Genomic DNA, 22,383 nt, shown 5'->3' on the forward strand with positions numbered 1-22,383 from the left:
GCAAATGATTGTAGCATTTTTTGGCTTTCTGTCAAAAAATATAAAAATCAGCAAATTGCCACAGGAGTTTTCCTATTTGGATTTTGTTAGGAGTGTCTTTAGCATGCACATGCTCAGTGTGTTTTGAGCAGCTGTTGAGAAGCTAAGCTTAGGGGTCATCACAAACCATCAAGCAGAAAAAGAGGTTTGCCTTAAGCTGATGCGACAGGCAGTGACGGATCTACCTGAGGAGCAGGGGGTGCGAGCGGGCCAGGGCCCGCACCCCCTCAGGGCCCCCTGGCAGCTCACGCGCCACTGACAAATGCGGCCGTACGGAGGGGGCGGGGCCCGGCTGCGCGTCACGCACCAGGGCCCACCCCCTCTAGTGACGCTACTGGCGACAGGGCTGATTATTAAATTCTGAAGCTAATTGTGCTGGTTTCTGATCTGTCATGTACAAATAGTCTAAATTGTTTACTAATCAGCTTTATATTTATAAAAACTTTTATATGATAGATATTCAGTAATTTGCGGGTCTGTCCATAAGCTCAGTAACTGACAGCAGCACAGAGCATGTGCAGTGAATCAGCAGAAAAGAAGATGGGGAGGCACAGATATTTATTGCTAAAGGATTGTGGTTGCCTTGGGCAGGTATAGAAACCCAAACATAATATACAACATGTCTGCCCTATTCTCTATTTAAGCTTTAGTTTGCTACTTTAAGTTGCTTACTTTGTTCTTAGACTGGAAGAGAATTAGTGACACTCACATTTTTGAACAATCATAAGCTGCTCATGTGTATGGTGCTTTCTTGCCATCGATTTTAAGTGCTGCTGATCCTCTTCAAGTCCTGCAACCAGTGTTCACCTGTACATCACAGAGGAGAAAAGGGAGCAGTATTTTGTGGACACTTTTATTAAGGCAAGCTTTGCATCATGGAAAAATCTTGTTTATGCACTATAATGGGGCACCTGATGTTTATGCCCAAGCACTGGCTACACAATTACATGGTGATGAGGAAGAGGGAATGTGGGGTGGTAATTGCCTGCTTGGGCAAGTATTATATGATTGAAAGCTTAGACTTTTAAAGAGTTTATAGGTATGGACATTTTAATAAAAATAATAATTTGGATGTCATGTTTAATTTGCAAAGGACTTTTATTATACAACTTTTTATATTTGTGGACAGGTTTGCTTTATTAAAAGTAATACAAAAAGCAACTGTATGTTACATATTTGAATAAGAACTTGCTTCACTTATTAATGGAGTGCTGTTTTATTCTTGACTTTGCATCATATAGAAATTCCTGGTACATGTATGGGATCCGTTATCTGGAAACCCGAAAGCTCAGAATTATTAAATAATTAAGGCTTTTTCCCATAGACTCCATTTCAATCAAAAGATCTGAATTTTTAAAAATGATTTTCTTTTTCTCTGTAATAAAACAATACCTTGCAATTGATCCAACCTAAGATATTTAATTTTTACATGATTTTTTAGTAGACTTGAGGTATGAAGATCTAAAATAACGGAAAGATTCGTTATCTGGAAAAAACCCAGATTCCAAGCATTCTGGATACCAGATCCCTTACCTGTAGTAGGAATGAATAGCCTGCATGAGACATACACAATTAGAATTATTTGAGCATGTATGTAGTTATGTACGTATGTATAGCTTTAAGCATATGGTCAGGCAAAATGACCTGAGTAAAAAAAATGTATACTTTTTGGTTCTGGAATTACATTTTACATGGTGGAGTGAATTAGTTGCAGTGTAAACAGTGCAATTTAGAAATTAAAACTACACCATAAAAATCATGACAGAATCTCTTAAAGTCTACTAGAAAATTATGTAAACTTGAAATAATCCCAGTCAGCGGGTTTTGCTTCCAATAAGTATTAATTATATCTTAATTTGGATAAAGTACATGGTACAGCTTTATTATTACAGGTATAGGTCCTGTTATCCAGAATGTTCTGGGCCTGAGGCTTTCAAGGTAACAGATCTTTCCATAATTTGGAATACCTTAAATCTACTAGTCTACTAGAAGATAATATAAACATTGAATAAACCCAATAGGCTGTTTTTGCTTCCAATAAGGATTAATTATATCTTAGTTTGGATCAAGTACAAAGTACAGTTTTATTATTACAGAGGAAAAGGAGATAATTTTTAAAATTTAGATTATTTGGATAAAATGGATACTATGGGAGACGGCCATACCGTAATTCTGAGTTTTCTGGATAACAGGTTTCCGGATAACAGATCTCATAACTGAACCATGAGCATGAGCTAAAAACACAGTAGGAAGGAGGTCCTTGCCTGGTAGACATACATAAGTGTATGTGGCATATGTATAGCATAGCCATTAACTGCATTGTACCTCTAGAACTAACATTAATTGTCATGGCTCTCAGATAATAAGCCTATGAATTAAAGTATTCCCAAATCACCACCGTTTTTTGCCATTCACAATCTTACATTGGAATAATTATTTTTTTTAGTATTAATCAATATGAATTCAGAGCACATCTACAAAAAGTAACAACATGTCTAAGTTATTTGTTTCAAAAGTTAAGGGAAATACATGATGACTAAACAGTAGTGAGACAAAACCCAGATAAAGGGCAATAAAGTTAGCACGGTGTAAACAAAGAGGAAAGTGTGCAACAAGCCAGGAATCTTAATAAGACAAATGCTTAATCTAATTAAGCACTGCATCACTCACTGTGTTCTCTGTGAAAGTACATAAACACTCGAGGCCAAGAGTTTTTATTAACATTCATGCATGCATGTGTATTTAATTTTTTTCTGCAATTAGTATTTTGTATTTTTTCTTATGAGATTCATTTCACATCTGTGTAATGTTACATAAGACTTATATTTGTTCGATATTTCAGTACTTATCTATACTTTGTAGCTACTATATTTTCTGTATATATGTTGAATCCCTGCACAGAGTTGACTCCTTCTCTTCACCACTCACAGCCACTGAACTCTACTCAGGCGTATGGTCCAAACCTGCGCTACAACGTGAAGTGGCGCCAACGTCACACAGGAGAGCCTTGGAGTAATGTAACAGTTTGGGGCAACAAGCATGTGGTGTGGAATACACCAGTATACACCCAATACGAACTACGAGTGCAGGCGGAAAACGAATTCGGGAAGGCGCCAGAGCCAAACACTGTGATTGGATACTCTGGAGAAGACTGTGAGTAAAATAATTGGGATTACACATATTATTGTGTTTATTCAGGGTACTACCCTCTCATCACAATGGTCTTTGCAAACATTTTTTTTTGCTAACGATGCATATTACATTCCCCCATAAGCCACCTCCTCACATGTTCCAAAATAACATGACCTTGGGCATGACCACAAATTGCCAAATACACAACAGAGCCCAATAAATTCATTTGTCTACTTCCCTATGTATATAACTAATGGAATATTAAGAACCAAATATATATAATCATCGTTAGTCTTGCCTAAGGTGCCAGTGTCTCAGGCTAGTAGGACCCAGCCTTCCTCATTACTTCAAATGGGCTTTGTACGTCGTTGTAACACTGCTACAAAATGCCAGCAAGGGGTGCTAACTGATCATGCAGGTGTGGTATTCTGCAGGTCTAGAATATAATAGACAAACACTATACTTAGCTTGTTCTTTTATAAGGTCATCTAAATCAACACAGGTATTTAGTGCACTATATTAACACACTACTTACTTAAAAATTCACTGTAAGTGTAACTATAGCAGTAGATTTCCATTTTTGTGCAGGGTTTATCTTTAAATGATACTCAGATTTAGTTTCTTTAAAATGTAATGAATAATGAAGTACCCTGGTATCCTTTATTGCAAGATAACTTGCTATAAAGATGCACTATTACTATATACAGTAAATGTCAAAAAATAGTTTGACATTAGTACAACAACAGACACCTATATTGTGTATTTACACATTTATTATTAGCAATCATTTGGTAAATGCATGTAGTCAACATATTCAGTCCTAAGATTTTGAAGAAAACCGAGCCTTCCCAAACTTTTATTTTAAACTGGAGATTCAGAACTAGCAGGCAAAGTGAACATTAACAAAAGTTTTTTGTTGAGTATAATGCCCTTATTTTGAATTCATAAGCCTAAATCACTAGTACGCCTTTTTCTGCTTTAACCAGCTTGAAATAGAAACTGCAATGTTCTGAAAACTTGATATGGTAATAATCTTATAATTAACATATACGGTAATTATAGCATCCCTTTACGTTTTCATTTTATTTCAATAGGGCATATACCATATCCATATAATATAAAGGAGATGGGGAGGCCTATTTATCAGCAGTCTCATTTTATTGGTTTTATAGGTTTTTGAAACCACTGTGGCAGAGTGAGGAATTTTGTAGACAAAAGAAGCAATGTTTCTGCCAGCAGCTCTAGGGTTAATGCTGTCAGGCAAGCATGTGTATGGGCTTCCAAGTAACCTAGCTGCAGGGTTTTAAAAAATTTAGCTTCCAGCTCACTGGGCTGCCCATAGGCGGATTTTCAATAAGGCTAGGTGAGGCTGATTAGTGCCTCTAAAGGTGGCCATACACGGGCTTATTGGCCCGTGTATGGGGCCCCCCGACGGGCTTCACCGATCGAGATCTGGCCGAAAGTCGAAAACGGGCGTCAAAAACGGGCGCCGGCGTCAAAAACGAGACGCCGGCGCCGTTTCGCGAATTTTTCGAGCGAAATTCGCGAATTTTTCAGCGAAGCCAAACGGCGCAAATTCGCCCATCACTACTCAGAGGTACTATATACAGCAGCTTCTCTACCAGCTTGAAGAAGTATTTAAAGGTTTTTTAGGTTATTTTTTTTGCTCAGTTTCTTGTTGCTTTATACTAGTTTTTCTGACATTTTTCATTGTTGTTTTCATGGAAACAGCCCTGTGTTATACCTACCATTTTTATAGACTCTTATCTTTCTTTCATTTCCCACTGAGTATAAAGTGCCAGCACCCACTGTCTCCCACTGAGTATAATGTGCCAGGACCCACTGTCTCCCACTGAGTATAATGTGCCAGGACCCACTGTCTCCCACTGAGTATGATGTGCCAGGACCCACTGAGTATAATGTGCCAGTAGCCACTGTCTCCCACTGAGTATAATGTGCCAGGACCCACTGTCTCTCACTGAGTATAATGTGCCAGGACCCACTGTTTCCCACTGAGTAGAATGTGCCAGGAGCCACTGTCTCTCACTGAGTATAATGTGTCAGGACCCACTGTCTCCTACTTTGTATAATGTGCCAGGACTCACTGCCTCCTACTCAGTATAATGTGCCAGTAGCCACTGTCTCCCACTGAGTATAATGTGCCAGGACCCACTGTCTCTCACTGAGTATAATGTGCCAGGACCCACTGTCTCCTACTTTGTACAATGTGCCAGGACCCACTGTCTCCTACTCAGTATAATGTGTTAGGACCCACTGTCTCCCACTGAGTATAATGTGCCAGGAGCCACTGTCTCCCACTGAGTATAATGTGCCAGGACCCACTGTCTCCCACTGAGTATAATGTGCCAGGAGCCACTGTGTCCCACTGAGTATAATGTGCCAGGAGCCACTGTGTCCCACTGTGTATAATGTGCCAGGAGCCACTGTGCCCCACTGTGTATAATGTGCCAGGAGCCACTGTGTCCCACTGTGTATAATGTGCCAGGAGCCACTGTCTCTCACTGAGTATAATGTGTCAGGACCCACTGTCTCCTACTTTGTATAATGTGCCAGGACTCACTGCCTCCTACTCAGTATAATGTGCCAGTAGCCACTGTCTCCCACTGAGTATAATGTGCCAGGACCCACTGTCTCTCACTGAGTATAATGTGCCAGGACCCACTGTCTCCTACTTTGTACAATGTGCCAGGACCCACTGTCTCCTACTCAGTATAATGTGTTAGGACCCACTGTCTCCCACTGAGTATAATGTGCCAGGAGCCACTGTCTCCCACTGAGTATAATGTGCCAGGACCCACTGTCTCCCACTGAGTATAATGTGCCAGGAGCCACTGTGTCCCACTGAGTATAATGTGCCAGGAGCCACTGTGTCCCACTGTGTATAATGTGCCAGGAGCCACTGTGCCCCACTGTGTATAATGTGCCAGGAGCCACTGTGTCCCACTGTGTATAATGTGCCCTGAGCCACTGTCTCCCACTGAGTATAATGTGCCAGGACCCACTGTCTCCAATACACTTAATATATTTGGAAAAAAAAACAACTTACTGTTTAACCCAACCAGCGTGCAAGCTCTATTAGCAAACCCCTCTGGTGGGCTTCAGGGTGACTGGTTCCCTTTAAGTTAGCAAGTATATGGTCAAATTTGGCCTCTCCAAACCAAACTAAAAAATCACCCTCTGCCTATGGGGCTGCCTGTTAGAGGAGATGGGAGCACCTCAGTGAAACCGCTCTGATAGAAGCCACAGTTTACTGAGCAGGTTTTGTTGTTGTTGTGTTTTGTATGAAAGGATCAGAATAGCTGACCGATGTGTTAGAAAGGGTAACTGTGTGTTAGCCTCCAGACAGATTTTATTTTGTGTTTTATTTTGTGTAAGCCCTAAAAAGGGCTGTTGTTTGATATACAAACTGCAATTAAAGGCATTGCTGCACCTTCTGTTGCAAGACCCGCTGTCTGGTTCCTTCACTGCCAATCGGTCACACGTGGTGTCAGAAGTGGGACCCACTAATTGTTCTGGTGCCGACTTTGGGAACCAAGATGGAGGATATAGTTAAAGCCCTTCTGTGTTTTCTGTGCAGCAGGAAACTAATACTCAGGCTGCAGAGGCAAATCAGCTGTTGACTGTTCAGGTGGGTGCTATTGCGGAAGTGCAGAAACGAAGACAACGTACTCCTCGCTCATGTAGTACAGAGTCTCTCTGATGGTGGCAATGGTAACCTTGGTGAGGGCTCCAAAAAAGCTATAGTATAGTATAGCTATAAGTAATTTATTACAAAAGATGGCCCCACAGGATGATGCTGAAGCATATCTCCTTGCATTTAAAAGCACAGCCAATAGGGAAACCTGTCTGCCTGCACAATGGGCTGGCAGACTGGCACCCTTCTTGTTGGCCTACTTTGACTTGGGGGTGAGGAGGAGGCAGCAGATTATAGCAAGTTGAAAGCTGAGGTCATTCCAAGGACTTTTGTCACTGTGGTAATACGTGCCCAAAGATTCCACGGCTCGAGGTACCAGGAACAGAAAGCTCCAAGATCCCAGCTGTTTGACAAAGCATTTGGCCCAAGAAATGTTTAAAGCCAGAGCGTTCATCCCCAACTGAAATGTTGTCTTGGACAGGTTATTGCATGGGTTGCCACTAGGACTGAGACAGTGGGTAACACGAGGAAGCCCCAAAACCTGTGATGATATGCTTGAACAGATTGATTGCTACCTTGCAACAAAGGAGTGAACAGGCACTATTTCAGGGGTCTGACAAAACTCTGTCAGCTATGTGCATCCGAAACCCACAAACTCTGGTAGGACACGCAAACTGGGGTTGCTGGATATGAGTGAAGAGGAAACTGGACTTTGAATGTTGGTAATAGGGACACATCATAGTTCCAAGAACCTATGGAATGTCGTTTCAGTACTACGGACAATTTTTTTGGGCTTATTTGTTTATTGGGAAAACTGGGGGAGCTGGTATTTTTTTGTACACCAGTAATGTTAAATGGGAAAAACAACAACTCTGGTGGACTCAGGTGGTATTATTACTCTGGTGTTGGCTAATCTGGTAAATACTATTGGTCCCCATGCAGAGAATATCTACATTAAGTGTGTTCATGGCTAATTGGCACAATATTCTACTGTCCCTATGTCAATTGGCTACTGTGTGTCAGGCTTGGCCACAGAGTGGCTGGTAGTTAGGAGCCTTGGTGCTGTATAACACGAGTACAGCAGGTATTTGAGGTTTTGATAGGCCGGAAACATGTTATGCAGAAGAATATTTTAATAATGAAAAGTATGGCAATATAACAGATGAAAACCAGGTCGGTGGTCAAGGGCAGCCAACAATAAAGGCAAGTCCGGTTAACAGGCTGAGGTCGGGGGCAGGCTGATGGCAATAACAAGTCTGTATGGCAGGCCAAGGTCGGAGGCAGGCTGATGGCAGAGTGTAGTCCAGTAAACAAGCCGAGGTCAATTACCAGGAGATCCAACAGAGTGCAGGTAATGGGAAACTGGAGCAGAGAACACAGGAACAGGGAACAAAGCAGGAATCTCAGGAACAAAGCAGGAATCAGGAACAAAAGCAGCAAATTTCTGGTCTGTAGAAACAGGCTGTGACGCTTAATGATCAAGCACCTGGGCATGGTTTGTCACAGGCTTATAAAGCCCCTTAATTGGCAAGCTATAGACACCTGTGTTTGATGAAGGAGGAGGAGGAGTTGAGCAAACACATAAGGAAACCAGAGTGTCTATCATCAATTCTGTAGAGTCCAATCTCAAAGGTTTCCAGTGGCTCAGTGAGGTAATGCAGGAACTTAAAAGTATATAGTCCAGAGTTCGATTCCAGGTAGTTCCTGACACTGTGCCTTCCTTTAGATAGCACAGAGTCAGCGCTAAAACAGCTTAGGGAGACAAGTAGCGTTCAATATTTATCTATGCCCATCAATATGTCTTATCAGGTCAGCATAAGTGATCCCACGATGTAGCTTTAAAAAGTGGAGCAGTATATGGTGTAAAATCCTTTACATAGAAATGTTGGCCCATTAGAAAAATCTGTTAAGGGGAACCAACACATACTAGTAATAGTAGATTACGCTATCCTGAGGCAATTCCACTCTGAAACACTAACTCTAAAAATCATTGCAAGTTTTTTTTCTACAGTTAGAATTCCCAAAGAATAGTGACAAATCAAGGCACCCCTTTTATATCTAGGCTTATGAAGGAGCTCTGTGAGCTTTTAAAAATCTAAATTCTTAAGACTTCTGTGTACCATCCCCAAACAGATGCATTAGTTATAATAAAACCCTAAAACAGAACATACGTAAGGTAGTTAGTAGGGCTGGGACTGGGAAATGCTTCTTCCCTACTTGTTGTTTGCAATTTGTTAAGTACCCAGTCCTCCACTCACTTTGTAATCCCCGTTTGATCTCCTGTATGGAAGGCACCCCAGGGGACTACCATACACCCCAGGTGCATCCCTAAAATTTACTTGGCAGGTTTTAGATGGCAAATATCCAAATTAGAACTGTTTCCATGGTTGAGGTGTAATAAATCTCACATTCGAATTTACATTAGAATTTGTGAGTTTTGACACACAAAAAAATTTGAAAATTCAAATTTTCCATTCGAACTTTAATAAATCTGCCACTTCTTCTGTAGCTGCAAAAATAACCCCTTCTGAGCCAGATGACCTAACCCGTGAACAAAAAATGAGGCTAGAATATCCCCTTTCTGGCAAATTGGAGAGGCTTCAGATGGGTTTTTTTTGCCTTCCTCTGGATCAACTGGCAGGTAGGCAGGTTAAAAAAAAGTTAAAAGGTTGAACTTGATGGACATGTGTCTTTTTTCAACCTAACTTACTATGTTACCATGTATTGGTTTCTGCTCAAACCCAGGTAAAACAAATGTAATTGTTCATAATACCATTACAGAACCAGGAGTCACTGTCAAACTTAAAATTTATAGAATCCCAGAGGATAAGAGAGATGCTATACATCAAGAAATTGAGAAAATGCTAAAAATGGGAGTGATAGAGAAATCACATAGTCAGTGGTCAAGCCCCATTGCGCTTGTTCCGAAACCAGATGGTTAAATTAGCTTCTGTAATGACTTTAAGAGGCTCAATGAGGTATCAAAATTTGATGGCTATCCCATGCCGAAGGCTGACTAATTAATTAATTGAAAAGTTATCAAAGCAAGGTTCCGTACAACATTAGACCTAGTGGACTCTGCAAAGGAGAAAATGGCTTTGGGACACCAGGTGGTATTTTTCAATATACAGTGTTGCTGTTTGGCCTACATGGTGGCCCAGTCACGTTTCAAAGAATAATGAACATGTTGCTAGGGCCTCATACCCAATATGCTTTTGCTTATCTTGACAATGTAGTAGTTTTCAGTGAGGACTGGGATACTCATCTAGAAAAGGTTGGGACAGTGATAAAGTGACTTAGAGATGCAGGACTCATGGCTAATCCTGCTAAGTGTATAGGCCTGTCTGAGGCAAGGCATCTTGTTTATATGGTAGGCCTGTCTGAGGCAAGGCATCTTGTTTAAATGGTAGGAAGCAGTGCCGGGCCACGCTGGGCAGGCGCCCTAGACAGGCCCGGCAGTCGCGGCGCCTGCACGAATTTGCGTTCGCTTGCGCATGCGTGCGCAGAAGCTTTGAGAAGCACGAAGAGAAGGGAACCTTACTTGGGGTAGGCGACAGAGAAGGTACGTGCCTGGCGCTCTCCCATCTTTGCACCCTAGGCACGTGCCTACTCTGCCTACCCCTAGTTCCGGCCCTGGTAGGAAGACACAGTTAAGCCCCAAATAGATAAAATACAGGCCATTTAAAACTGGCCTCACCCATTACAAAAAAACAGATAGGAGCCTTTCTTGGTTTAGTGGGGTACTATCGGCAGTTCATACCCCATTTTTCCACCCAAGCGGCCCCACTGACAAATCTAATTGGAAAAAAGGTCCCTGAAAATGTTAGGTGGAGCAAAGAATCTAAAGGTGCATTTAGGGATTTACAAACTGCACTTTGTAGTTGCCCTGTGTTGATCACATCTAGATGAGATGTGATTCTGGGATAAACATATGGCAGAATTATCGGGTAGTTCATCTTGTGTTATAGAATATAATTGAGTAAATTTGCCCCCTAACAACCAGATAACTGAAACACAAGACTGGAGAGCTGCTGAAAAAAAATCGAAATAATTTAAAGTGTGTCCCCACAGGACACTTAATCATAGGCTAACTAATTAGTGTTACATACAGAATATTTAAAGGAGAAAGAGCCAATAGAAAATCGCATGGGCGGAATCACAATTGGTTTACAAATAAACGTGTGTTGCTGACCCTAGTGGCTCATTATTTAAAATACATGGTACAAATAATGGTTCTAATATAAATGTACATATATTTTTCATACAAGAAAGGTATGGCAATATATTTCAAAAATAAATATGTATAAATACAAAGAATAAAGAATATTAAATATAACAATATATAGAAATAAATATGAAAAAGCAAACAGGGGTTATTTATATATTATAAGGTTAGATAAAGCAAGAGATATCAAAGTCATAATTTAGACCCAATGGTTGTTTAGTTCCTAGGTGAAAGATCCATTTTGCTTCTTTTCTCAAAAGGTCCGAAGTAACATTACCTCCACGAATATTAAGTGTTATTTTATCAATAGCAATTACACTTAAATATGACACATCTCTATTATTGCACTCAGCAAAGTGTTTTGCTACTGGGGTTACACAGTTTTCTTTGGTGATGCTGGAAACATGTTCCCTAATTCTATCATTCAGTTTTCGACCGGTCTGACCTACATATTGTTTCTGACATTTTTTGCATGTTAATACATATACCAAATTTTTGGTGTCACAATTCATATAATGTCGTATTGTGCATTTCTTATTTTTCGTAGAAGAAGAAGTAAATTCTAGTGTTTTTTCCAGATATTTACAGGTGATACACCTACTGGCCCCACATTTAAAACAACCTCTGCTTTGTAACCAAGTGTTGTGATGTTCTTGAAATCTAACAAGACTATGGGTCAATTGATTACCTATTGTTTCGGTTTGCCTATGAATTTATTTTTGTCTTTTTTTAAGAATTTCCTTCAGTATAGAATCAGTTTCTAGAATAACAAGATTTTTCTTAATAATATTTTTTATTTGATTAAATTGTGGACTGTATGTTCATACACATGCTTCAGAATGATCTTTGTTTATTTTTATTTTTTCTCTTGTTGCTTTTTGATCAATTTCAGCCCTATCGGTCTTTACACTTTATCTTTTAAACAGGTCTTTTCTATTTACCCTAGCCGCTCTTTTTAGGGCCCTATCTAAGAGACTTTTTTCATAGCCACGTTGTAACAATTTTATATAAAGATCATTTGATTTATTAAACAAATCATTATCTTTTTTGCAGATGCGACGTATGCTTAAAAATTGGCTGTATGGTATATTATCTGTTATGTGTTTGGGATGACATGAGTGGGCATTTAAGATCGTATTAATTGAACATGGTTTTCTGTATATTGTAGTAACGACTGAATTATCTTCTATACAGAGAGTGACATCCAAAAAATTTATCGAGGAAGTGTTCAATTCATTAGTGAATCTAAGGTTATAATCATTATAACCTTAGGCACAAAGAGACCTGTGGACTACTCTTTAAATCTGGTGTGGTTTGTATTTTGGCCATGCTATATTCAATGGGGCGGGTGAGGGAGGGGTGGCAAGTAGGTGTCATCCCCTCCTGCATCACACACACGCAAGGTAGAGAACATCATGGTGCACAGCCCACATTTGTCCCCTGTCCTAACTACTTAAAGTTAAAGACGAGGCTAGATGCACTTCTGGATGCTGCGCTCTTCACTGAGTGCCAGACCCCAACTATGTCCCTATGCCTTAAGATCCAAACAAACTATTTTTTTTTCTTCATTATATACAAGATGTTATTTTCAGCTCTTAGGTATAATGTATACAAGGTCATTTTTACCTGGACCTTAGATAGTACAGAATGTGGCAACAAAATGCTGGTGATGTATGACATTCCAATGCATTGGGTAAGTGTGCTTGTTAAGCAAATATCAAGCTCCACTTATAGGCTACCTTTGCCCTCAGATCCTAAGGCTGCACCCACTGACATTAAGCTACGGGTCATGAACAGCACTGCCATCTCTCTTCAGTGGACACGTGTTGCACCTGCCTCTATCCAAGGAAGCCTACAGGAATACAGAGTGAGAGTTAAAATAAGCCAACTTTATTAACTCTCTGTTACAAGCTAATAATGACTACTTTAAAAACGACTTTAAAAACATACCTTATAAATGCTTAATGTATATGCATTTTTTTAAATCAATATTTATTAATAATATTAATTATTAACCAGTAAAAACATGTCTAATCATAAATAAATCAACTAACATCTACCACTAAAGAAATAACCAGAAACATATTTCTGTGAATAAATTTCCAGTTGTGATTACAAAAGTAGTAATGCAGCTTGGCACTGGAACTGCATATAAAACACAATATAAGACAAAACTGTTAAGGATAGTAAGGTCATTTTGCAAAGGTGCAAACATTTTAAAACAAATGTTAACTTACAGTTGATATAGAGTTTCATCTCCAAAATCTGACAGAGTCTATAAGAAATATCCCTATTTATTATGCTGTGTGAAAAAAATGTCATTCCAATTCACATTGCCACGTAACATGGTGTACTTCCCAACCTTATTATGATTTTCTGCAACCACACACCTCTCAAACAAATCCGGTATAACTGTAAGCAGCTGCTTGAAAATAAAATACAAAAGAAAAAATACAGCTATCATCCATCCATCTATTGACGAATAATATCATCATCAATTTATTTTACACAGCCTTTTACAATGTTTTTTTTAAGTTAGATTCCTTTTACACAGCATACTAAATAGGCTCCAAAATGTCACCCAGATAGTAGTGTGATATCATCTGATGAGTCATACTGCCATTATGAACTGGGTTATTGCTCTGTTATGGCATAAAAGTGCAATTGGAATAACTTCTTATCAAAACTTATTAAACTAACCAAGGACCTGGATTCAAGTGTGGATTAACTCAAGACACTAGCCTAACAAAGAACTGAATCAAATTTGTTTCTTGAAGGCCTATTTTTGGAGAGAAAGTAGTTTGATGAAGGGTGTCTGGGTCTCACGTAAGAAACAGCAACAGAGTTTTATGGGGGACCGTGTGAGAGGCATCGTGTCTCAACTGATTCCATACAGCATCTACAAGTTGTACATGGTTGCAGTGAATGGCCGAGGGGATGGCCCCAAAAGTGAAGTGAAGGAGTTCATAACCCCAGAGGGAGGTAGGCTCTCCCTTTTGAAATATGGAGCACATGTGAAGAAACTGATGACAAAATGTGCTTACTAAAAGCTGAGGAGTTAGGCACAGAATTTAAAAACTCACTACACACCATTACTAAATTACTGCTTATGTATATTGTCAAAGTGTACACTTTTTATATGAAATGTATTTACAAAAGTAGAGTACCAAATTATAACACATCTTTACAGCAGGGAACTGAATACCATACTACACATATTCCTGAAATATTACACATAAATATATAATTATGTTTAATCACATCAGAGATTTACCCTAATGTTCAGCCAAACTAAATCAAAACCCTCAGATTCATGTGACTTTAAATCGGTAAACAACTGAATGTGACAACGCATGCCATTTAAAAAAAATTCTAATTTGAATATGCAAAGGTGGGGTGGGATTTGGTTTGGGCATATGGTTTAATAATTTGTTATGGACTTTTTGCATCCCTAATTCACACCCTGATACAAATCCTCTCTAAAATGACCTAAACTACAGAGTCGTGTCAAGAGATTTTATTAATACTTATGTGTCCTGTGTCTTTTGCAGTCCTACCTTCAAAAGGAGAAAGAATATTAGTAAACAATTAAAGACTGAGAGCTCATACTGTACACTCTAGCATTTTTTCTTCTATCCTAGGTGTTGTGCATTCATATACATCATCTTAAATGCTTGTGGAACAAGTGGGCCTATGAAGGAAACAGTTTGCCCAGATTGCATCACAAAGTTTACTTGCTTCTGAGCTACTGTATTTAAACATCTCAAAATGTTTGAGTGCAGCAGCTCCAGGTGTAGATTTCTCCTGAAATGCGACCAAACTGTGTTCCTATTTTTGTAAACACAAATCTCTACATGTTCAAATGTTCTTTAGATTTTAATACAGACCCCCTAAACCATAAATTGCCAAAAAACACTGTACTTCGTATAAGACTGTACAGTATTTTTATACCTTTAAATCTCCTCATTATGCTGTCATCTCATACCTTGCTTCTCTTACACACAGTGCCGAGTGCTCCTAAATACTTTCGAGTCTATGAGCCAAATCGGGAAATCATTGTTGTTGAATGGGGTCAACCAGAGCACCGGAACGGAAACTTGACTGCATACAACCTCCGCATCCAGCCATGTAAATGATACAAATGTCTACTAATATTCTGAAGAAATCTATCTATCTATCTCTCTATCTGTGACATGCACCTGGCCCTAACTCGCCACTTATATATATATATATATATATATATACCTGCACTTTACCCTCCCAGTCTGTGATGCAATGGAGTGGGGTGGGGCAGGCAAGAGTCTATACATAGATGCTACTGAATGTGGAAGCTGGGCACAGTTAGGTCATGGGCCTGTACTTGCCTGACCTACTGGTTTCCGCCAGCCCACACCTCAGTACTATCTATCTATTCGTTTATCTATCTTCGTGTCAGTTTAGTTAAAAACATTGTCTTAAGGATAAGAAAAGGTTTAATCACCAGATGGGGGATGCACTGGGGGATAAAACAACAAATGAATTAAGTGCAATGTTGTAGTTGAAATTAAAATTAACAGAAAAGTAGAAAAAAAATTAGTGGATGAAATATCCTGGCTAAAGTTTTCTTTTTCTCTTTTGCAGTTAATGGGACCAGAACTGGGAAGGCTGTGCTTGAAACACTTTCACCTAATCAAACCAAATATACCCTGCAAAGAACAGATCCTGTGTCCCGTTATCGTTTTTCTCTCAATGCGAGAACACAGGTTGGTGCAGGGGAAGTCATCACAGCCGAGTCTCCTGTCAGACAGGATGAAGGTAATAGCAAAATCATGATATTGTTTTTACAGACCAGTGTTTAATATACAGCATTATACCTTATTCATTGTTTGAGATGTACTTTTTTAGTCTTTTGTTGCTAGAATGCCAGAAAATCTGTTTAGGGCAATGTATGTCTTGACTTCAATGAAAAAATGTGTTTACCCTTTTAAATAAAACATAGTATTGCTGACTTAAAAATATCATATACATTTCTGTGTTGCCTTTTGATCTATGATGTTTAAAATAATTACTGGCAGCTTGTGGCTTGGATATATGAAAATATAAAATGAAGGAAATGGGGAATGGACTGTTGTTTTATATCTCACAGAAGTTAATTTATTAATAAATACGGTTAAAATGTGGACGGGGTTTGGTCGAAGTGGTTTTAAGAAAATAGTGAGAAATGTTCGGATTTTAGTAAATAACCCCAAAGTGTTAGGATACCAGATTGAACTCCGGGGACATATGTCAGTGGCAAACTAGATGTCAGATGTCAGTGGCAAACTAATTAGATGTCCCCATTTTGGGTGCATGCCTCTATGAACAATTGCTCATATATTATAGAAATCCTTGGTGAATATATAAATAGTGAAGCAGCAGCCCTCCACCTTTTGTCCAAGCACATTATACAAAATTTATGTTGATACAACTAAATAAAGCTGCTGTGTAAGATGCCCTAGGGTATAAATTGTCATGCACAACACTCAAAAGATGTAGTAGAGAATAGCCAAAGGGCTCATTATAAAGAGAGGGTCTCACAGATAACCCCAGTCAGAGGAAATGTGATGATGAATCATAGAAATAGCGACGTAAATCTCACAAAATAATGAGCTGTAGTTGTAAAAAATAAATGATTTTTTAAGACATAATGAATAGCCTAATGCTTTTGTGCCTATTGGGGCACTCATAGGGTAACTTATGATTATGTGCCCCAATAGTCATGAAATGTGTGTCTATTCTTTAAATAGTATGGGGAATGATGCCACAGTCTCATCTATCTTGTAACTCAGAATGAGAGTGCTCTTTACCCATGCAGGTATGATAATCATCCGTTGTGATGATAGATGCTCACTTGTAGGTCTGAAGCCTGCAACTGGAGACGTATTTGTAGACAAACTGAAAGATTAGCGGCACACTAGTAGTTGCAAAAAGTGAAAAAAATTATTTAGCCCTCCAAAATGCAAGGCAGGCTCGTCTATCTAGCAATAATGAATCAACCTTGTATATCTGTTTGGCTTTACTTACAATATGTTCCAAGAGAAATCTCATAAACTGCTCTCATATACCAAAAATATGTGTACAAACACTTTGGAGCAACCTTAGCATATTCCTAACATATAATTAAATGTATCTAGGTTTGACAGATGGTATAACCAAGTTTCAGAAATCCCAATTAAGGGCATACAATAGAGGAGAAAATGCTGGTGCAGCACACTACCCCATACTCTTTGTGTGCAGTAAATGACATAAAAGAATTGGCCTGTCACTACTATTGTATTTGTTGCCATTTTCATTTTTAGGATCTAGTTCTCCTTTAATGCTTTCAACTTTAAATGCAGAAACAAAGAGTATTGAGCCAGACCATAATCCATATTACAGCCTTGGACCCTGGAGAGTGATACAACTAAATAAAGCTGCAATGTAAACTGCCCTAGGGTATAAGTAAGAATACACAAGATGTAGTAGAGAATAGCCATGGGCTCAGTATAAAGAAAGGGTCTCACAGATAACCCCAGTTAAAGGAAATGGGATGATGAATCATGGAAATAGTGATTTGAATCTCTCAAAAAATAAATTCCAGCAACTGCTTAAAGTGTGGTTCAACAGTGCTGTACATCAGGATGTAGAGTCCAGATTACTTAGTTTATAGAATTCTGTGAACATAATTATTGTAACTGTAGTGATTATGATTTTAATCCCCATCCATTAAAGTTATGCCCTATTTTTACATTTTATTTTATTTGCTTTAGTAGCCACCGAGTGACTGTTTGAAGTCTATGGCTTCTTGTGTCTTTCTCTGTGTCACTTTGTGTGTTCATGTATCTCCTCTTTTCTTTCTCCTTTCCTACCTTGCTTCTTCCCTTCTTTTGGCTTTCTCTTCTGTGATGCCCACAGTTTCTACCACATCAGGTATAGTACTGGCACAGAGAGATCAGATCTACTGGGTTGTCCTGCATGCACAGTGTTATCCCTTCTAGCACTAAGTATTTGCAACAGTTTTTTGGAGAAAATATGATGATGAATTTAGACAGAGAAAGCTTGTTTTGGATACCTGGCGAATCAATCATTTTATTGTCCTAAGTGCTGTTCTAAGTGAGTCGATAAAATTTGTGACACAGCTTGCCCGGATAGATAATTTGGTTTATTCCTTATACTATATTTTTTATCCCAAATACTAATGTATGTGAGATTCCTTATATGATTGTTCATATAATATATTCAGAACTACATTACATTAAATTTAAATGTTAGAATCAAAAACAGGTGTTGTAAAGCAATATTTTTCTTTATTTATAGGTACTGTATTTTTTTGCTGTTTTATAATCGGCTAGCATTAAAGGGAATGTCCACTCAAGAACCTTTTTTTTGCTTAATGAAAGAAAATGAAACAAAGTAACTTTGTACATTATTTAAGTACTGTCACAAGTTTAATGTTATTTGTAAGTACAATTGTTATTGAAAGCAGAATTTATCTTAAGAGATAACCTTATTAACAAATCTGAAGAAAACTAGCTGGATTGAGTGCAGAACTGAATGTGATAGACACTTTTTCTTTGCAATAACATTTACAGATAACATTAAAAACAGTGAAACTATGTAATTAAGGGATATTGCAAAGATGCTTAGACTTACATTTGCTTTCATTATGCACAAAGCAATATAAGGTGTATATATCCCTTGCCCCCCGGTTTGCTTTCTTTAGTTATGCCACTGTATGTATATGTGCCCATGTTGATATTTCTACAAAGAGAAAAGCAACAAAAACGTTTCTCCATTTTGCATGGGGGAAAATAAATTGTTCCTGGCTTGGATTAGGGTCAGGTTTGAGTTTTACAAATCACAGATAGATTACTAAAACCTAGAGTTTTTTGTCATTTGTGTAGCACTAAGCATCTCAAATTGGTAAGCATGTTATGGACTCTGTACTTATTTCATGGTCAGTTACTTAAGTGTCTAGCAAGAATATGCTGTGTTTCGTGTTTGTCAGTTGAATTTAATTTTACAGTTTATGAGTATGTTTACAGTTTAGGAGTATTTTGCCTATTTGTGGTTATTATGACTTTTGCATCTACTCTTGGAGTAGATACAAAAGGGGCATTTATAACCAACATGATGCAACATGTTGCAGCGGGACATCATAACAACAGTAAAAAATATTCATGTCCCACGGTGCAGAGCCAAATGACTAGTGGTGTAGGTATTTCTGCATTTATATAAAAAAAAAATGGCTAACCACAAACTCAAACTATAGGTTGTAACCCAGAAAAGAAGTTGGTCCTTTTATCCACAAATTGTAGATTCTATGATCTGTGGCACTTAAAGGTTAATTCCACCTGTATTTGTTAACTTTGTTGCCATTAACCCTTTACCTGCCAAGAACGTAGGTACTGTGTTCTTGCAGGGAAAAGCCCCAACTGCCAAGCACGTAGTACCTATGTTCTGTCGCTTCTGCAGAGGGCTACGGTGTTCTCCCAACCCCCTAGGCAACGAGCAGGGGGAGTGGAAGGTGAGGTCATGTGGGTCCTGCGATGCAAACGTCGCAGGACCCACGTTCCATTATGCAGATACGTGTTTATTGCAGTTTTATGCTTGCGTTGTTGTTTGTCATGTTTTATTTATTGTAGCTTTGCAGTATGATAGTAAAAGTATGGAGTATGAGTATGGAGTAAAAATACATTTTTTGAACTTTTGTATTCGTCAGAATGTGTACTTTACAAAAAATATATGGTTTTGGGGGGTCTTTGTGCTGTTAGGAGGGTCTTGTGGCACATAATACGCAGTCACAAGTCATTCTTCACAGAAGGTGAAAAGACAGCAGAAGCAATTCAAATGCACTAATTTTATTTGGGGTCAGCACATGCCACCTGCTTTGGTATATCTATGCATATTGGGCATCAAACTGTTCAGTAGACCCTTGGCGTCAATACATTTTGGGGGCCCCTATATGCCACATGCTTAGGTAAACTGATACATATTAGGCATCAAACTGTTTAGTGGAGTCCTGGCATTCAAATTTATGGTGTTTTACATTGGTACCAAATGATGTAGGGGAGATATGATGCTGTAGATTGGAAGCTTTGAGGTCATTTTTCAAATTCCAATTTCTATATATATATATATATATATATATATATATATATATATATATATATATATATATATATATATATATATATTCTCTAGAATCTGTTCTTTCTAATAATGGGTAGTTTTCTAGGGTAAACCTACTGTTAGTGGAGTGTTTGGCCTTGAAATCAGAAGTATGCCATTTTGTGGAGCGGTGCTTTGGAAATTTAGTATTGTACTGCTTAGAGATTTTCATCTATACAAGTGAGAATCTCCATAAAACTATATATATTTGGTTTTGGCTCGTTCATAGACCTTCCCTAATCGGCTGTGTTCTCGTACATAAAACAAATTATGTTTCTGATATATGTGATTCTCAGCGCCGATCGGCGCCTTTATGCCGCCTGAGGCGGCCTTCCGTTGCCGCCCCGACCCCTCCTCACGGCGCTCACATTTTCTGCGCAGGAGGGGGTCAGGGCGCTGCACGACGCTAGTGCAGAGAGCGCAATTGCGCTCTCTGCACTAGAAGAGCCGAATTTCCGGGTTGAAAACCGGAAATTCGGCTCTTAGTTACCAGGAGCGGCATTTTTGCCGCCCCTGGTAACCAGGGGGGCGCTGCCGCCTGAGGCGAGTGTCTCAACTCGCCTCATTGGTGGAGCGCCCCTGGTGATCCTATATGTGAAACATGATTTTTTTTTCCATTTTATTAGACACTTAGAAACCTATATTTTTATTATAGCCTATATTCATTTTCCTGGCTGCACAAAATTAGAAGCTTGTTCTGATCTCAAAACATTCTGATTTCAAAACATTCTGATTTCAGTGGTTTTGGAGGATTTATAAATTCCCATAGATGGGAAGATAATTGCATAAAAAAAAAACTGGTTGCACATTTGTTAGTTTTATTTTCATTTGAAACATAGTTAACTGTATAAGTGAAGATTTCTAGTATGCCTGTGATAAAATATTAGAGGATAAAAATATGTGCAAGAAACTCCATATGAAATGCTAGTCTGGATTTTGAAATCTTGTTTTTAGTGTTCTTCTGCCCTCTTTCTCCAGTTCCTTCTGTGTCTCCTGTACCTGTCACAGATGCTCCCACAGAGACCCCAAATATTCCCCCAACTTCATCTGATGCCACTACCACTCTTCTAGCTACAACCAGTGTCACCTTGACAACCCTTCTCACTACTGAAACAGCTGATACAGAAAGTTCGCTGATCGCCGTTACTAGAATTCATAACATAGGTATTGAGCATGCTAGAAAATGATATGGGTATAGCTTATGTAGTTATGCTCAGTTTCTCCTGAAAGCGCTGTTATTGATTGAAAGGGTACGTCCGCTCATAAGATTACTTTGCTGTATACTGGAAATGCTACTAAGGTGTAGTATTTTGGCATAATTATATGCATTTTTAATTTTCTTGAAATAATAGGCGAGAAGCAGATTAACAGGATAAGCAACCGAGTGTAAGCTGTTGTATATTATCTTAATATTATCTTAAACGGGCATACCCCCCTGTTTAACATAAATTCAATAAATAAGGCTTGTACTGGACATACTTTTTTCCTGTAAATTTACAAGAAAATAATTTTGGTACTAGTTGAGTTTTATAAGCTTGGTCTTTATCCTTGTTTGATGTTATTGAAAAACTGGGGGTTATTAACAACTAAATTGTTTAGCTGTATTTTATAAATAAGTAATTTGTCTTTATAGGGATAGGCAGGAAGTAATGATGTTTCTAACATTTTATAAATCGCTTCCTCAGCCACCTCTGGACCATCTCTTTGGAACCTAACAGCATTGCCCAACACTTACTGGGCAAATATCACCTGGATGCATAACTTAGAGCCAGGCTCTGTATTTATGGTTGAGTATACTGACAGTAAGCATCACTTCTGCATGAGGGGGTGAGTGTAGCTACTGCCATGACCTCATCCATTGCTTGCCAGGTACCACCCATGTAGATTGCTATGCTCAAACTCATAACTTGCAAACAATGTTCCCTTTAAGAAGGCCATGCAGACAAATTACCTCTTGTTGCACATTTTTATACATGCAAGTTCTGAATCACGAAGTGTTTGTAACACGAAACGCGTAAGGCTTGAGGACGCAATAAACTGCTTTTTCACTTTGAACTAATTTCCTGGTGGAAGATTGCCTTTATTGAGTGCCTGCTCCAAAGAATTTTCACGTTGTAAAAATAAAATACTTTTGTGCAATCGACAATACGTTGTGTGTGTATTG

At 38.7% G+C, this 22,383-nt stretch overlaps 1 protein-coding gene across 19 annotated transcripts in view; it reads left to right on the forward strand.

The window, feature by feature from the left end:
• Positions 1–22,383, forward strand: part of nfasc.S (neurofascin S homeolog) — a 157,025-nt gene that overhangs the window by 116,639 nt on the left and 18,003 nt on the right. For 8 of the 19 annotated variants that reach the window (XM_041583803.1, XM_041583800.1, XM_041583801.1 and 5 more), the window contains 8 exons: positions 2,970–3,192; positions 12,803–12,918; positions 13,829–14,033; positions 15,057–15,179; positions 15,672–15,845; positions 17,964–17,978; positions 21,198–21,383; positions 21,905–22,021. In XM_041583803.1, coding sequence (XP_041439737.1) covers positions 2,970–3,192; positions 12,803–12,918; positions 13,829–14,033; positions 15,057–15,179; positions 15,672–15,845; positions 17,964–17,978; positions 21,198–21,383; positions 21,905–22,021 — 1,159 coding nt within the window. Of the gene's footprint in view, positions 1–2,969; positions 3,193–12,802; positions 12,919–13,828; positions 14,034–15,056; positions 15,180–15,671; positions 15,846–17,963; positions 17,979–21,197; positions 21,384–21,904; positions 22,047–22,383 lie in introns of all 19 variants that reach the window. The other 11 variants (XM_041583812.1, XM_041583813.1, XM_041583814.1 and 8 more) reach the window with 5 other exon arrangements.

This window comes from Xenopus laevis, chromosome 2S (assembly GCF_017654675.1).
Source record: "Xenopus laevis strain J_2021 chromosome 2S, Xenopus_laevis_v10.1, whole genome shotgun sequence".
Lineage (NCBI taxonomy): Eukaryota > Metazoa > Chordata > Amphibia > Anura > Pipidae > Xenopus > Xenopus laevis.